Below are 17,997 nucleotides of genomic sequence, written 5' to 3'. Positions count from 1 at the left end.
CGAAGAGGAGGTGGGGTGTCATTGCAGCAAGGCCACTAGGGCCGAGGGTAAGTTGAAGGTGCTAGGGAGCGTTATTGGTTGGAGGAAAGGGCCATCAAGTGCAGGAGGGGTCGCCATCAGGTGATGAGGCAGAAGGTGAAAGGCCGGGTGGCCAGCTACATGGTGTGAGAAGCTAGGTAGTGCTCACTGAGAAGGTGAGAGAGAGAGAGAGAGAGAGGGACAGAGAGATACGCAGAGTGTGGCAAGAAGGCGATAATTGTATTCAAGAGAAGGTGTAGCACAAGGAGCTTTTGACATGTTACCATATAGAAATTCGTTTTGGGTTCCATGTACTAGATCTAAGTAGGAAGTAAGGAGCTTTTTGCTAGATTGAACTAGAAAATTCATAAGTTACTATATGATAGGTCTATAATTGTTGGATGGAACTAGCAACTTTCAAGTACCTCTAGATTTCCTATATAGTACTAAGTGGAGTTGCTACATAGAAGTAGTAAATCCTTGGTCTAATGCAATTACTATATAGCAACTATGTTGACTTGCTAGTTGGAAGTAGTAAAACCCAATTCCACACAATTACTATATAGTAACTATGTTTACTTGCTAGTTAGAAGTAGCAAATCCTAAATTCAATGCAATTACTATATAGTAATTATGTAGTCACTAGTTACAAGTAACAAATTTTAGCTGGTCCAACCCACTTACTAAGCATGCCTTTCCACATCACAATATAGTGATTACTTTATACTAAGTACTAATCATAATACGTATTCTTTTAATATATGTATGTACTATGGTACTTATACTATGTTTTATTAAGCTATTTTGTGATGTTTTTATTTTTTCTTGTAATTCATTTTTGCAAAGAAGCATCAGACTGCATTATAACTCTCATATTTCATGACCTTGAAAAAATCAATACCTAAGTTTGGGCACTTGTCTATATCATTTCTCATATCTTAGAGTTTTTTTGTCTTTTTAGAAGGTATATTGTAAGGTGAGATTTTTCCAAGGAAAGCTGTGCAAGACCTATTTACTGTGTCTACTTTCAAAGGAGAGATTGTGGTGCCATCTCTTACTTTTTTATGGTGTGATTATGAAAATACTTATTAGTGTAGCTTAGAGGTGATACAAGTACTGCAAATGGTGCTACACTCCTTGAAACTCATTGCATATATATCTAGTTCAACGGGGCAATGTATTCCCTACTACAAGAGGCAATAGATTGAAAACTTTAAATGTCAAATATCCATATTAAGGCTTATAAATTCCATCTCTACTTGATGCTTGTCCATACATTGGGGGATTTTTACAAGGAAGATACTCTTTGTTGTGAGATCAAATTTCTCCAAAAAAAAATAAAAAATTGTAGCTTTTCATAAGAACAATGATCGTCTATCAAATCAAGATGCATATCTAGAATTTGAGTTGACTATGTAGGCTTTGGAGATTATTTGCTTCATTATTTTTAGGTATAAATTGTCCTTTTTTGGAGGTAATTTGTGGCAAATTACATCCCTAGCAATGGCAAGCACTCAAAAACGGATCTCATTTGTCAAAAAGGAATAAAAATTAGAAAATAGCGCACAAGGGTATGTCGGGAAATTTTGAAATTTGCGTATTATGGGAATTTCCACAAATTAAAGGAGTATTTTGGTAATTTTTCCTATATATATATATATATTTATTTATTTATGTTGTTTCACATCAGGTGAAGGTGTAGTGAGAATGGGAGATTGTTCGTGATTGCTTATCAAAGCATGATGAGAGAGCTAAGAATGGAAGTAACCTCACAATGTGGAGCTCATGCCTTTCTGTTGTGGTCTAGTTCATTGAAGCAGGAGACATCGATCAACTTGTATTGAAGGTGTCTACGATGAAGCTAAGTGCCAATATCTTGTGTGTGTGATGCTTGGCATATGAAGCACAAGAGAAGATTGAGGAAGGTATGAGGTGAAGACACAGGAAGGTACACATCTTTTCCTACGTCGAGGGATGCAAAAACAGCGGGAGAAGCATCCTATGCCGGGCTCTCTCTCTCTCTCTCTCTCTCTCTCTCTCTCTCTCTCTCTCTCTCTCTCTCTCTCTCTCTCTCTCTCTCTCTCTCTCTCCCTCTCTCTAAATTTCAAATGTTAATACTTTATCAAGAATTGGAAGCATGCAGAAAAAATGAACCTCTAGGCTTTGGCTATGTTACATCAAAACTCAATAACTTTGCATGTAATCAACCCTATTTAAAGGCTCTTCTAATGAGCTGACATACATCAAGCTACATCAACAAGGCGATATGGTTATCGATTCATGATGCTTCAATTCCTTCTTTCCCTTCTTGTGCCCCCCAATGTAAAGCCAATCTCTCTCTCTCTCTCTCTCTCTCTCTCTCTCTCTCTCTCTCTCTCTCTCTCTCTCTCTCTCTCTCTCTCTCTCTCTCTCTCTCTCTCTCAAGTGTGATCAATCACCATACTTTAGCGAATTGGATAATTCCAAGACATGCCAGATTGATATCCAAACATTCAAAATGAGATGAATATCAACTGTAATTTTTTGACCACAGAAGTACAGATACAAAATGGGAAGATATCATGTATGCAATAGCATTGTCACACTCCGTTGCTTGCACTCATTAAATGAAAATTTTGTTAGTCATCTCAAAGCCATAAAACACCTACGAATTCTTCTGCGGATTAGGTCCATCCATGTAGCTTTCAAGCTTTCTCACCACGCAAATGTGGCCGCAATCTACAAGCTGCACAAAGATGGTATAGGATGGTAGCTTCCCAATTTATTGGCTTGTGAACATCTCAGGAGTGTTTGGGTCACATATCCGACACTTCGCGGGGCACGGCTCACCACACATCCCAATACAAGGATGACCACATTTTAGAGCTTTGTCGCAAGGTGTGTCGCATCGAGACCTTGTGCATATAGAACTGCAAGGAAGACTACAAGAATAGTGTTCACACATCCAGGACATGGCAGTAAGCATGGGACACAAGGTTTCTCACAAGTATGGGCACAACGCTCATGCACACAACGATTAAGGCATGGTTTCTTGAGGCCACAGGGCTTTCATGGTGCACCACATGGCAACTTGCATATGTGGAAACATGGCAAGGGAATTGCGCATGGGTGGTTGCAAATGCTCACACGCTGCTCAACTTGGCACCTTGCACACGTACTACTGCAGCTGTGTCCACAAGGCAGCTAATGAGAGCAAGGGTAGGAGCAAGACTGCCACAATCCTGAGGTTAGTCGATGGCATTGTATAATAGCTTTATGGCCGCAGAGCAAGTTCGCATCGACCATCGAACGACATTGCATTGAGGAGATATGTTCTGCTAGACTGCATACCACCACCTGAATGTACCTTTGCATTGCAACTCATAATTTTTATGTTACTGCATTTTGCTTTTGCTACATGACCGCAAGCTATCTGCATGCTGAGAGAGAGAGAGAGAGAGAGAGAGAGAGAGAGAGAGAGAGAGAGAGAGAGAGAGAGAGAGAGAGAGAGAGATAATATGTCTTGATCCGTTGCAACCCTAGCTCGCCATCGCCCTATCCCTGCACGGCCCTATCCCTGCATAACAAAAATCCCCTAGATTGATGCCCTTTTGAAGAGCTAGGATCTCCTTGACAAACTATATCATCATGAGTTCTTTTGCTCATCTCAACATCTTCCATTGCCACATGTCTTCAAGATGCAAGCATAGGTGGTGATTGCATGTGGAGAGATGCGCTCACTTTGCACCTTTTGAAAACAACTCAAAGCTTCTTGGCCCTACCACATTTTTCATACATATCGACCAAGGTAGTGCTAAGGGTAATGTTGTTTTTCAACAGTCAGGCTGGCAATATCATAGTGAGTTCTTTCACTACAATTCATTACTATTGTAATCATGTCTATTACAATCTCCATCATCATCACTTCATTGACTTTTGTTGTATCTCGACTGCGGTATTCACTTCTCTAATCATGTGTATCGTCACTGCTGCTTATGTCGTCATTGTTGCTTATGTGTTGCTCCTCTTCTTTCAATTTAGCCTTGTGCTCAAGATATTTTTGGAGATCTTGCTTTTACACTATATTTCTCTAAATTTGTATCTCAAATTTTAAGCTTTGTAGGTAAGGGGTATGTCTGTGTAGAACTGCAAGAATCTCTGGGGCCAGAAATCTCTAAGGCTATGCAATCTACCAAGAAACAGAGAATCAAAGCAGGGTTTGCCAAACGGTTGGGAATAGGATTACCGTAACGAATGGCCTTCGTGTTGCAATTACATATCATATGTTGCTTTTGCCTCATTGACCTCTAAAGTAAGCATGGATTGGCTGGGAGCTACTGGCAAAGCCATTACTCTTGCACTGTCTAATACTGATGAGGTCTCCACTTGCTTCCCAAGCTCATTTGGGTGCTGCCAATTTTGAGTACAAGCAAGGTAAACAACTCAATCAACATGCCAAAGTCTTGTATGTCAGGTAATGCACACGACTCCCGTTAATGTCTAGGTTAATTTCTAGGTAATGCACGATCAGGGCACTCGATGGGTGAGGGAGGTGTAAGGGGAGCGACGATGGCAGATGGCAAGATTTCCGTGGTTGAAAAGGAAAAGCGGTAGCGAGAGCGTAAGCTGCACTGTGTATATATATATTTTTTAATAATGTTGCAGTTTGTAGCAGCCTTGGAGCATAGCCCATGTGTTTCGACTCTTCTCTCTTGAGCACCCTGCAGGGGTTCGAATTCCATTCACTGGCTCTTTTACTAACAAAACCAATACCTTTGAAGTAAGTTTGTTGCAGGGATCTTGCGAGATTCGTGTCTAATTCAATATAGAACCTACCAGTCTTCCAAGTTGACAGTATGTAATGCCAGTATGAGTAACCCAATTTGACGGTTTTAGGTTGATTGATTTGGGCCCACTAAAGTTAAAGGTCTACCTACCTCTATCCTAGTGCCTGAAATTAACCAAGCGGTATGGCGCATGGGCGGGAACCCAGCTCAACGCGAGCCAAAAGGAGAAAGCCTGCATCGATATCGCACTGCCCTAGCTCGCAACCTCTGCACAGTTTAGCATTAAGATCTGGCGTGGAGATATACTCACGCGAGCATACACAGCTACTGCTGCTCCTCTACATACACGCAGGAGCGGCGCTCTGCTCGCGGTGCCGGTCGTGCTGCTCTAATTATAAAGAGCTTCTAATTATATAGAATTAAGGTGCTGCTCAATTCTACAGACGCCGCCCCAGCCCAATTATATTGTGTCTAAGCTCATCAATTAACTGTTTAGTGGCTAGGGTTGGCGATACCCACGAGCCTCGATCAGCGCCGTCTTCGAATTCCCGCTGCTGCAGCTTCGACTTAGCTCTACTTATACAGACCGCGTCGGGTGGTGCATGCTGAATAATATTCCTTCTCAACGAATTTGGGACTACTAGCTCCACAGCAGATGGCAACTCAATATCCAAGTAAGCTTTGGTAATTAAATCGTTGATAGCTTTAATTTAACACAGCTATTTAATAGTTAAATTAAAGTACAGTAGCCTGTTCAGGAAGAATCATTTTTCGAAACATACAAAACTCCTTTCCTTGAGTAGGAAATTTTAAAAAATTAGGATATTTTTCGGGTTTTTACACTATTTTTTTCTATTTTGCGGTGGAATTTCTCCTTATCCTCTTGCCCTCAACTAACATTTTTGAAACTAGAAATGGCACGATATTAAGTTGAGACACATTTTTCCTAAACACTGATTCAACACGTTGAAAACATGGTGATATTGTTTATTGAGCAAGCTCGAAAAAACTAGATTTATTGAAATATATTTTATGATATGCATTGAGAGAGAGAGAGAGAGAGAGAGAGAGAGAGAGAGGAGAGTAGGCTTTCCAAAACCTTTTCTTTAACCATAGAAAATAAGCACAAGACTCCCGTTAATTTCTAGGTTAAATTTGAAACTAGAAATGGCACGATATTAAGTTGAGACACATTTTTCCTAAACATGGTGATATTGTTTATTGAGCAAAGCTCATGAAATATATTTTATGATATGCATTGAGAGAGAGAGAGAGAGAGAGAGAGAGAGAGAGAGAGAGAGAGAGAGAGTGTAGGCTTGCCAAAAAAAATTTCTTAACCATAGAAAATAAGGACAACACTCCTATTTGTAGGTTAAATTTGAAGCCTTTGTCGGCAACTACGCTAAAATGTCTTATATTTGTTGAATAATTAGGGTAAAAAAGAGATCTAATTATTGGGTGCGTAGACTTGATGTGTATTTACAGAGAGAGAGAGAGAGAGAGAGAGAGAGATATATATTTTTTAATAATTACCACTTCAAACTTATTAGGTATTTGTAATCACATTGTCGTTATGGAAAAAGATCAAGAATTGCCTTGGAATGTTATGAAAGCAAGAGCTTATAAGGTTCGCTTTGACCTCGTGAAAAGCGTTGTTGATGGCTTGAAGGAAAACGGAGTCAACATAGATCATTGGCCAGAGTCCATTTATTATTTATTTGGCAAAGATGGGCCTCCCACATGTGTAGTAACCATCTTTATAGACGATTCTATAGGGTGGCATGTAAAATTGGGTGTGCTATCATTGAAAGCATGTCTTGGGCTTGTATCTGGTTACAAAATCTCTACCCTAGGATTCCAAAGTATGCCTATTGATGTAATTCACTCTAGGCTAAAGCTTTTACTAAGCCTCATACCCAACAAGAAAATTTGGAGTTGTGTTCTTCCTCCATTGGTTGTAGAAGATGCTCCAGGCTATGATTATAACTTGTGATTAAGAAAGTTCTTATTTAAAGTGTGTCATCTTCTTTCATTAAAAAAAGATCAAAACTTCTATTCTTGCTTTGTTTTCTTTCTTAATGATGATCTCAAATCTGTATTGACGTAAGAATTCTTTCTGAAATATAGAGTGTTTATTAGTCATGAGTCAAAGTCTATCTTGGAAGTGCTCGTGCGATTACCTTTGCAAACACTTATCAAATGGGTGTGCTTTTGTAACAAAGAGAACTTTCTATCATCACCGTCAACAAGATGCACTGGGAAAAGTCCACCCATCAGTAAGTAAAAGGAGAAGGGTGCAGCTAGAGTCAGACTGCCCTTCCACGTCAGCTCTGGTTACACCTCTATCTACACCTACAACTATGTCAACTCTTCTTGAACCCCAAGTTTCTCCCTCTATTGGTCCAATTAATAGAGTGGAAAGGGTTAGTAAGGGTGAAAGACACACTATTTGCCGTTGCTCACTGTATTGAAGAGGCGGTCGACAAGTTCATGCTTCGACCTATTATCGTCATCAAGATCTCTCAAAAAAATATGATAGCTTAAAAAATAAGTTTGGCTTAGCTGAACATGGGCTATCATGCGAGAACTTCGCCTACGATCATGTGCAAGACTCAAGTGACCGTGAACACATGTCATTTGAGGCAGAAGTGGATGATCAAAGCCAAAATGAGGCTCCCATGGACACCAATGATGTTCTAGAAGATGATTTCTCTATTTTGTACATGGAGCTCATTGAGAGAGTAGTGGAACTACAATCTCTATGGGATGAACATCGATTACCAATAGGTGTACAAGATAAAATGCTTCGCTTGATGTTCGGCGATTTTGGGGGGTCAAGGGTCAGTTGTCCAAGCGCCAAGCAAAGTTTAGCGAGACTGCTAATTCAGCTCCCATCTACATGGGAAGGAGACCTTGGTGGTATTAGAGTCCTTGCATGTTGGGACCAACTACAGACAATGTTGAAAGGGCTCGGAATGATTTCTTCCCAACGTTATTGTGTGCGCACAGGATATCAAGGGGCAAGGCATCCGCCACAACTCCTTCAACCAAGTTCGGAAGATAATTTTATTGGAGAAATGCCAAAGTGTTTATGCTCTAGAGAACCTCGCTCTAAAAAGCTAAAGCGAGATTGCCTTCAGTGTTGTGAAAAATGCCCCGTTTGTGAAAAGCCAAGGAAGTGTATGCTATCTTTTGACTATATACCAAATGGGACCTCAATTAAAGCTTTTGACTAAATGCAATACATTTTGTCATGAGATGTTGAATGTATGGCGCCATAAGCAAGAATGGCTTCCTGAAATTGTAAACGATGCACAAAGAAGGATCGTTGATTTCTGGAATGGAACGAAGTTCCAAGAAGTAAAAGATTTCTGGGATCCAATGGTTTTATATGAGCTACCAGTGGTTTGCTCTAATCCAGTGTGCAAAAAGATCTACACCACTTTTCCAAGATCTAAGCGACATGAAGCCTTGCAAAGAGGATGGGATGCATATAAAGGAGCTTATCAATTCACGTGTCTCGAATGCTTGGAAGATATTCAATGCAACAAGAAATTTCAAAGGGTTAGTTATCCATGTATAATTTTTGTGACATTATTTCACTCGTCTTTAATGCTAAGATGTGTGATGGTGTGGTCAGGGTGATCCCCTTAATGTAGCATTGTTGCTTCATTGGGACGGTTTTCAGACGTCCCGGACGACTCAAAAAAGTTGTGGTGCTGTGGAGATTTTTTTGCTTAATGCAGGTCCCAACTCCTCCATAGAGGTCTTGCTAGTATTGTTTATCCCGCAAAGTTGTAAAAAGAGTATAAAGAGATCTGGCAATGTTTTTGCAACATGCTTAACTTCTTTATTGGATGAGCTAGAGAAGTTATATCTTCATGGAGTGGATGTGATATATGAGTATCCAGTAGAAAAAGTTTTTGAGGATCCTGAAGGTTATTCAAAGTTGTGCACGATACGCGCCATGGTGATGATGGTTATTGGAGACCACCCTGCACAGTGCAAGATAGGCATGTTTAAAAATGGAGGAAGTGACTTTTGCAGGCGTGACAAGGCACAAGCAACTCTAGTGAAAGATGGTACAAAACTGGATGGTCGATATGTTTATAATGAAAATCGCTATCAAAGTAGATTTCCACCACCACATAGAACAGTTGGTGAGATGAAAGCTGCTTTGGAGGAAGCCAGGCGATGCTGTACACAAGTTGAAAAGGAAGCAGCCTTGAAAAAAGGAGTTCTCTCAGGGGTCTCCATCCTGTGGAGACTTACTGACTTATATGGTTTTGATGTATCCCTTGACTGCGTGTACGATGTGATGCACACAATGTCATTAAATATATTTAAGAAGTATATTTCACATCTAATTCAGAAGGCCGATGCTTCTCAAAAGAAGGAGATAGATGCAGCTGTGAGAGAACTCACCAAGGTGATGCCTAGCTCAATTCGATATGGACGGTGGCCAAATGCTCCAAGTGTCTATTGTGACTCTTTTAAGGCTGAGGAGAATCAAAAATTTATTCGGTGGTGTCTTCCTTATATTCTAAGGACAGTCAATGGGATAGATGAACAGATGCAAGTTCTGGGCTATTTATTGATTGATATAGCTCATAGTTTCTACAATTACTCTAGAGATCATGGCTGGTCCATTGTTGATATTCAAGTGGTAAAATCACTTCTACAATCTTGGAGAATTCGAACGGAAGAATACTTCAGAGCAAATTCTTCTCCCTTGGAACATGTTGCTGGAAGTGGTGAGCTTCTTGATGATGTGATACGTCATGGTCTACATGATCGGTACTGGTGTTATATCTTTGAGCGTCTTGTAAAGATATACAGCACCATCAAGACAAATAATATGTAGGATGAAGCATCATTTGTCCAATATTATTTGAGGAAGTTCTTTACTAGAGTTTTTCAGATTGTGCAATCAGACAGTGATGGGCTTCTTCCGGAACAAAGATTCTTAAGATCTTTGCATGCCTCTATGGGTGGCACTTTCAGTAACTCCGTTATAGAAGACTACTCAGAGGAGTGTCCACTGCAACATATGGATGGTTTAGCAATTGTTTCGTCTATTGGTGCAGCGAAATCTTTGTGGAATACCATGTTGAAACATGGTCAAAGATCGTCATGTATAGATAGCCTTCTTCTCAAAGGCATTGCAATTTCAAAGAAGCAATGTGTTTATCGGAATCCAACAAGTGAGGAGTCTACCTTTTTAAGGAGCTTTTGGAACATTGAAGCAAGCATTCCTATTGCAGAAGTAAAGGCGTATGACAAGGTTCTCTTCAGAGGGGAAATATACAAAGTTGGCTCTGATGTGGTGGTGAAGGTTGATGATATAAATCAACATATAAATCAACAAGTAGAGGAAAGGGGCCATTGGAAAGCTTCTATAACTTCTTTTTTCTCTATGCAGCATCAAGGAAAGTCCATGCTTTTCTTTGCAGGGAGATACTATAAGAAATGCATTGTAGGTGATACTCATTCAGAACGATTACTTATTGATACAATTACAGGAATGAGTGTCCTTGAAAAGATACCGTTTCCCTTCACTTGGGATTGTATTCACCCAATCTCATCTTTGCTACATACGTTTATTCCAATGCCATTATCGCGAGGACATAAGTTCATAGCTTATGAAGTGAAAGACTTAAAGAGAAGGGATAGATTGCTAGAGGAAGGACAATGTGGAAATGTTCCTTTATGGCTCCAAGAGCATGATATAGTAAAAGTATGCATCGAAAATGGAGGTGTGGAACAATTGAAGCATGCCGTGGTTAGGGAAATAGACTGTGAGGAAAAAATGGCAAAGCTTGCTATACTAAAGCCTCCTATGCATCAAAGCAATATTTAGAAAGTTCAAATAGAGGAGAATGAATGGAGAAGTTGGGATAGTTGTTTGTTTCTGCTCGAAGGTCTGTTTCTGCTCGAAGGTTGGGTTGTAGTAAAGAAGAAGAAGATCACTAAGCTAGGGGAGCTTGATCGTTGGGTACCTATTATATGGCGCTCCAATGAATGATTATATTTTGTAATTCACTATTTGAACATGTCTAAAATGTGTCAAGTTTACATTTAATTTTGTACCCCACTATTTGAGCATGTATACAATGTGTCAAGTCTATATTTAATTTTATAACCCACTACTTAGATATGTCTATATTGACTTAAGTCTCTTTTTTTTTAAGTGATTTAACTTGTTTTTATTGGTGGTTGTTAATTATTTTTATATGTGTGTGCTTGTTTGACTTTGTTAGGGTAAATATGAGTTGTCCGCAATCTATTTTAGCTGCATTGCTTTCGAAACCTCATGATGAAGCTCTCAAAGAGTTGAGTGTATATATGGAGAGCCAATTATGCTGGGAACAAAAGAATTTTAGGAAATCCTACTAGCATTGCTACATGTGGGGATCCACCTTGTGTAGCTAAATATGATCCAGAGATATATGACCAGGTGTTTAGACCTCCACCTCCCACACATAGAGATGCAGGGAAGCTTTATGGTAGAAATTTTCTTTTGAAGTATCATCCGGATCAATGTAGAGTGTTATACTCTAACTATGGGGAGGTGGGAAAATGGTTTGCAAAAGTTGACTCTATTGGTGACCTTCGAAACAATCTTGAACAAAAGAGTCAAGTTATGAGCATCATTGGAGATAACATAGGCAAACTCAAAGACATTGTCATAGATGGAGCTTCTTATCCTTGGAAGGAGGAGGATATTTATTTATGGTGTATCAAGTCTCTTGCCGAATCAACGTCTTCCTCGAGTGGATCTACGGTATGGTTATTTAATGCATTAATAAAGTTATGTTTTTTGTGTGTTTTATACTTACAAGATATTTTTAATGCAAATATAGGCCATAAATAATGATTTACATGATAAGGATGTTGGGATGCAACATGAAGAATCCAATGACTTGGATAAAGATGATTCTTCTAACAAAATGGTAAGATAGTTAGCATGAATACTTAGTGGCTTATTTGATGCTTTGTTTCATCTACATTTTATTTTCAATAGGTAGAGAATGCTCACGATGACAATGCTTTGGCAAAGCTTACTGACATGGATACTATTGTGGTAATTGAAAACAAGATGGAAAAGGAGGCACCAGCTAATGTGAGTCATTGGTTACTACACACTATTCATCTTGAGCTTCTAAATGTGTGTTCTTAAAGTTAAATTTGTTTATGGTTTATTTATGAAAACTTAGGAAGATGTAGAAGTATATATTCCATAAATTCCTTGGCAAAATAATGATCAAGAAAATGATGCTTATGAGGTATGTTCAAAAGTACTCTCTCTCTCTCTCTCTCTCTCTCTCTCTCTCTCTCTCTCTCTCTCTCTCTCTCTCTCTCTCTCTATCTATCTATCTATCTATCTATGTATATATATATTTATATTTATATTTCACTTGAATTATGATTATTTTTTATTTAGGAGTATCAAAGATTTATATCAGATGGGAGCTTTGGGGTTGCTTTGGAAGAAAAAAAATCTTATGAGAGTTCACATGGTGTTGATCATAACCATGTAGAGAACAAGGTTTAAATGAAAGATAACACTTCAAGTGAATTTTGCGATTCAAACGTAGATCTGCTCTCTAGAAAAAGTGTGCGAAAAAGAAAGGTATGCTAATAATTAATATATTTGTGTTGAGTAGCTTGATCGATATTGGATTTTACTTTCTTTTATAAGTTGTTGTGTGTCGTGTTTTTAGGCTACGAGTAAGCTTCAGGAGCTTCTCAAAAAAAAGGAGAAAGCTTCAAAGGTTTCCAATAACAAAAAGAAAAAGGTAAAATGGTTAAGTTAAGCTATATAAATGAAATCTTGGTAACTAGGATTAAAACTATATTGTTTTCATGTTTAGGAACTATCAAGTGGATCCAGAGAAGAGAGTATTATTGATGAAAGCTCTGTTTTAGAAAAAAAGGTGTGTATTTTGTTAGGTGTACTACTTGCACTATACTTTGACTAATACACATAGAGTTTAACTAGATGATGACTGATACTCTTTGTTATTTTTTTGTAGGCACGAGAGTTATGTGTAAGTGATAAAGAAGCCATTCTAATGAAATGGCTTGGTACTAAGAAGGTTGAAGACATTTATCATCTTGTAAAACCTACTTATACTGCTCTCAAAAAAACACATTCCTTCTTCAAGAGGAAGGCGGGTGACACCAATTCTTTTACCATGTGTGAGGATTTAGTGACTTGGCTCTTAGTGAAGAGCATAGTTTGTATCAATTTTGATAAGGTAGGAGCTTTGTCACTCAAAGATGTGGAGTTGGCAAATGAAGATTGAGATTTGTATCTTTGAAACTTCTATGTGCTTGAAAGTGACATTATCTTATTGAACTTTCATATTTGGTTACATGTACCTCTCTTGTTAAGTTGATTAAATCATTTCCTGAATCACTTAAAGATTTGACTTAGCATACATTCTACTAGTTTAGATTTTCTATATGTCTACCTAGTTTAAATTTTCTAGGTCATTAACTAGTTTAGATTTACTAAGTGACTTATTACTTTGGATTTGCTAGATGATTAACTAGTTTGACACACTAAGGTCAAACTAGCAAGTGTGAAGAGTTTCTAGTTAGATCTAGCAACTTAGTTACTATATGGTAGTACCATTTGCCATATAGTAACAAACTTACTAGATTGACCAACTAGAAACTGTCTCACAGTTGCTAGTTTGCACTTTTACTAGTTGTGTGTATTCAAACTAGTGAATCATCTAGCAAATTTATATTTTTTTCTATATGGTAACATATCAAAAGCTCCTTGTGTAGTTATATACACGTGAAGAGGCAGTTACAGATTCATGGGGATGCGGGTCGTTATGCCTACTAGGATGACAACTGTGTGGTGATGTGGATTAATTATTCCCACACGGCCCCGTAAGACACATCGTCCATACAGAGGCATGTATGTGTGTGTACTGTGATGTGATCATGAGATAGATCTACATACTTTGGGAAAATACAGTATGCGTATGGAATTATTCTTGGTGTGACTTCCGAGGTCTTCAACCTGGATCAAGGTCCGACTTCGTAATGAAGAAGATTAGCAGCTCTGATTGCTGCTTTGGTTGAGGTTTGAAAGGCTTCTTCAGGGTCACTCCATGAGTGATTTCATGAGCTTGTAAACCACATATTCGCCCCCGCAAGAGAAATGAAAATACGAATCCAACTTGAGACGTGTGAGTCGATGTCGAGGGTAAGACTTGAAGCACAAGCATGGTAGAGTGAGAGTTGGTAGGGAGCAGTGACCTACCATGAGAAGCTTCACCTCCCGGATCAAAGTTGATTGAAATCCATGAAAGTAGGGATTTTCCTGGTGCTCGAAATGCTTGAGCATTGGTAAGTGTCAAAGGAAAGCAACTCAGGGGAGTAGCAGCAGCTTGAGAGTTCATGTGGAAGAGGCTCTCAATGGGTAAAGGGTGGAAATGATGCTCAGGTGGGAGAGGAACAACAATATAAGCATCAAATAAATCCAATTTGGATATTGGATTAGAAGAAGTATCCAAGGTAGGTTGAAGGAGATCAGTTGGAATAGAGTTCAGAGAAGTCTCATCATAGCAAGGCATTGTAGGGACCCTTTCACTTGCTGTATGCCCAATGTGAGGCTTGAAAGAAGTGTTTGTTCTGGATCGTCTCGCCTGCGAGGATTGAGAGCACTCAAGAGTCTGGGATTGGAGCCACATCTGTGTAAGCATCCTTTGCAGTAAGTGCAGAGGGACGGTGGACGAGCCATGTTTCTCCTTGATGCAGGCTGGGTGAGGCTAGCCCGTGAAGGTGACTCTGCAGTTGGTGTTGATGCAGGATTTGCAGGTAAGGTGAACTCCACTGTATCGGCTGTTGGGTTGGCGGCAGTAGCAGCATCGTCGGCTGCTGGTGTAGCGGGGTTGGCAAGATCATGGAAAGTTGGGTGGGCTGCGCCAGAAATGGGCCGTCGGGCCTGAGTGGATTGAACCACAGCATGATCTGCAGGAGCTGCAGGAGGTCGGTTCCGAGGGAATGCCTCAATGATGGTTGTATTACCATCGCTATCTTCAGCAGCAAGTTTCCCAAGGAAGGAAGGAATGACCAGGTCATCACAATCAGCATTAGCATCTGCACTGAGCCGGTTCAGTGTGGATTTAACCACAGTGGTCACTTCAGTGTCAGGGTAAGCGGCTTCATCGATGGGCATTGCGGTATCAATATCTTGGGCTGCTACTTCTTCTTCTGCAGGTATGGTGGTAAACTCGGCCACAGAAGGTGCGTCTGCAGGGTGGGTAGCAGCATCATGGGCTGCCACGTATTCTTCTGAAGGGGTGGCAGCAATCTTTGTCACAGGCATGGCGCCTGCCACTGTTGCACGCTTGGCAGTACTGGCCACAGGGGTGGCGGCTGCCACAGTTGCAAGGGTGTCAATACAACATGCGTCTGGAGCGGTGGTAAGTTGGTCTTCTGCATTGAGGACAGCAGTACTGTGGGCGGCTTTGGCTTCTAATGCTGAGGTGGCTGCTTTTGAGGCTGACTTCGCAGCACCAGGAGCAGCAGGTTCAACTACAGGGATGGCGGAACAGGAGCTTGCGTGCGCATCTGCGTGGGCAGCATTGACTGCAGCAGGGTTGGCTACGCATGAGGCATGCAGGTGTGCAGGCTGAAAGGTGTCCAAGCCGGCTTGAAGGCATGGCGCGTTCACCCGAGAGAGTTGAGGTATGCAGGCCGCTCCACCAACGGTGGGATTGGGAGCAGCTTGAGCATGGCGTGCTGGCTTGGCAGCGCCAGAGTTGACTGTGTCTGCAGGTGTTGCAGCAACATCTTCGCCAGCAGCCAGGCTGGCGCTTGTCATGGCCTCAGGGGTGGCAGCACCAGCTCTGGCAGCATCGTTTTTGGCAGCAAGATTTACAGCAGCGGCAGCGTCTGCAGCAAGGTCTTCTTCTACAGCAGGTTCGGTAGCTGCAGCAATGGTGGTAGTTGCGGCATCAACTTCTTTGGGAGGGCACGTGCTCGGAGAGCAGCCACGTGCGAGTACAGGCTCAACTGCACCACGAACCGGATGATGTGGGACATCATCAGTAAGGCTCCCAAGGAAGATTTGAATTGCGATTTCTTCATCAGCCATGCTTGGCTGGGTGAGTTGGCGTCTGCCAGGGTTCGGAGAGGTACTGCGCAGAGGGGTTGTGGTGGGACACCGTCAAGGTGAGCCAGGATCACCACTGCGATGATACCATGTGAGAAGCTAGGTAGTGCTCACTGAGAAGGTGAGAGAGAGAGAGAGAGAGGGACAGAGAGATACGCAGAGCGTGGCAAGAAGGCGATAATTGTATTCAAGAGAAGGTGTACTTATATACACATGAAGAGGCAGTTACAGATTCATGGGGATGCGGGCCGTTATGCCTACTATACTAGGATGACAACTGTGTCGTGATGTGGATTAATTATTCCCACACATGGAAGGGCCGAGAGGTGGATGAGTTGTAGGTAGGGGAAGGTAAAGGGGCCGCCAAGGGCTTCCAAAAGTCAGGAACAGAGAAAAAGTACGAATCAGCCACGAATTGCAGTTGTGAAGAATGCTGCACGCAATAGAGAAGCCGACGGCGATGGATCAAATGCATAGGGAGACCATTGGCTACAAAACTATGGCTGAGAGGTGGATGAGTTGTAGGTAGGGGAAGGTAAAGGGGCTGATAAGGGCTGCCAAAAGTCAGGAACGGAGAAAAAGTATATACCAATCGACCACAAACTGCAGTTGTGAAGAATGTTGCACACAATAGAGAAGCCGATGGCCATGGATCGAATGCATAGGTAAACCATTGGCTACAAAACTATGGCCGGTGACACCACTATACCCAAAAACTTGTTTTGCTGCTATGCATAAGTGATTGTATGGTCTGATTGGGTTAGAGTTTGGGATTGGATTTTCTATCATTCTTCTTGGCTATCTCGTCTCGTGCATAACGCCCATGGTAGCGGTGGCTCCGGGTCTTTTGTGTGTGTGGGCAGAGAGAGAGAGAGAGAGAGAGAGAGAGAGAGAGAGAGAGAGATTGAGATTGATTGTGGTTGCAGTTTGAGAGTGGTTTTGTATGCGGTCGAGGCATTGCGAGGTCTCCCGGTGTGAGTGTGGTTACAGATATGGGTGCATTGGTGTGTGCATCGGTAAAGGTGATTGTGTGTAGCCGAAGTTGTTCGTAAGCGAGGCTGTTCGATGCAAGTTACAGATAGTGTGCGTGTGTGTGATTCTGTGTGGTTTGGGGTGTTGGATACCTGTTGGGCTATAGAGAGACGTTGAGTTTGTGTCCTGTGTGTTGTTCCATTTTCCCCATCCCAACGTGCCCTTCTAGAAGCAAAACAGCTCCAAGGCAATCACCACAAGCATCACATGGCATAAGGTTGAGAGATAAGCTTTTCTTTAAGCTTTTTGAAAGCATTGTTCTCCTTGGCAAACCATGTGTACCTAACATTTTTCTTTGTTAGGTTATGTAATGGTCCTGCTATTAGTGAGAACTTTTCTATGAAGCATCTATAGTATGCACACATACCTATAAAGCTTCTTAACTCATGAAGATTCCTTGGTTTAGGCTATCCTTTTATTATCTCTAACTTTGATGGATCCATTTGGATGCCATCTTGAGAGATAATGTGACCTAAATACTGAATCTCTTGTAAGAAAAATTCACTTTTCTTTTGATTAACATAAAGTTTATTCTCTCTTAGAACTTGGAATATTACCTGGAGGTGTCGCTTGTGTTCGTCTAATGAATTAGAGTAGATGATGATATCATCAAAGAACACTCTAGTAAAGGTTCGGCGAGGCCTGAATAGCTTCTCCATCAAGCGGTTGAATGTGGCTGGTGCATTGGTCAAGCCAAAAGGCATGACAATGTATTCGTAAAGGCCAAATGTAGTGCAAAATGCGGTCTTTACAATGTCTTCATCAACTATCCTTATTTGATGATAGCCACTTTTTAGGTCAATCCTACTGAAGTAGGTGGATGCTTGTAGCTTATCAAATAGGTTTTCTACCCGTGGAACGGGAAACTTATTTTTGATAGTGATCCTATTTAGTGCTCCATAGTCGACACACATATGATATGTGTCATCTTTCTTTTGCACTAGTAGCACAGGAGAACAAAATGGAGATGAGCTAGGCCTAACCATGCCCTTCTCAACTAACTCATGCACTTGCCGCATAATCTCCTCTTATTGAGCTTGA

At 40.9% G+C, this 17,997-nt stretch overlaps 1 protein-coding gene across 1 annotated transcript; it reads right to left on the bottom strand.

Moving 5' to 3' along the window:
- Positions 1–14,214: 14,214 nt before the first annotated feature.
- LOC147455196 (uncharacterized) lies at positions 14,215–16,688 on the bottom strand. Its single transcript, XM_086515215.1, has one exon. It carries the CDS (start codon positions 15,904–15,906, stop codon positions 14,353–14,355), a length of 1,554 nt encoding a protein of 517 aa, XP_086371341.1. The 5' UTR covers positions 15,907–16,688; the 3' UTR covers positions 14,215–14,352.
- Between the last annotated feature and the right edge of the window lie 1,309 nt (positions 16,689–17,997).

The sequence above is a fragment of the Adiantum capillus-veneris genome, chromosome 6 (assembly GCF_014529385.1).
Source record: "Adiantum capillus-veneris isolate H3 chromosome 6, ASM1452938v2, whole genome shotgun sequence".
Lineage (NCBI taxonomy): Eukaryota > Viridiplantae > Streptophyta > Polypodiopsida > Polypodiales > Pteridaceae > Adiantum > Adiantum capillus-veneris.
The sequence above is the reverse complement of the archived record's forward strand: the minus strand, read 5'-3'. Positions and strand labels throughout refer to the sequence as shown.

Bases quoted from the DNA above. Each gene is read 5' to 3' on its own strand.
- LOC147455196 (XM_086515215.1), bottom strand. From the start codon at position 15,906: ATGGCTGATGAAGAAATCGCAATTCAAATCTTCCTTGGGAGCCTTACT.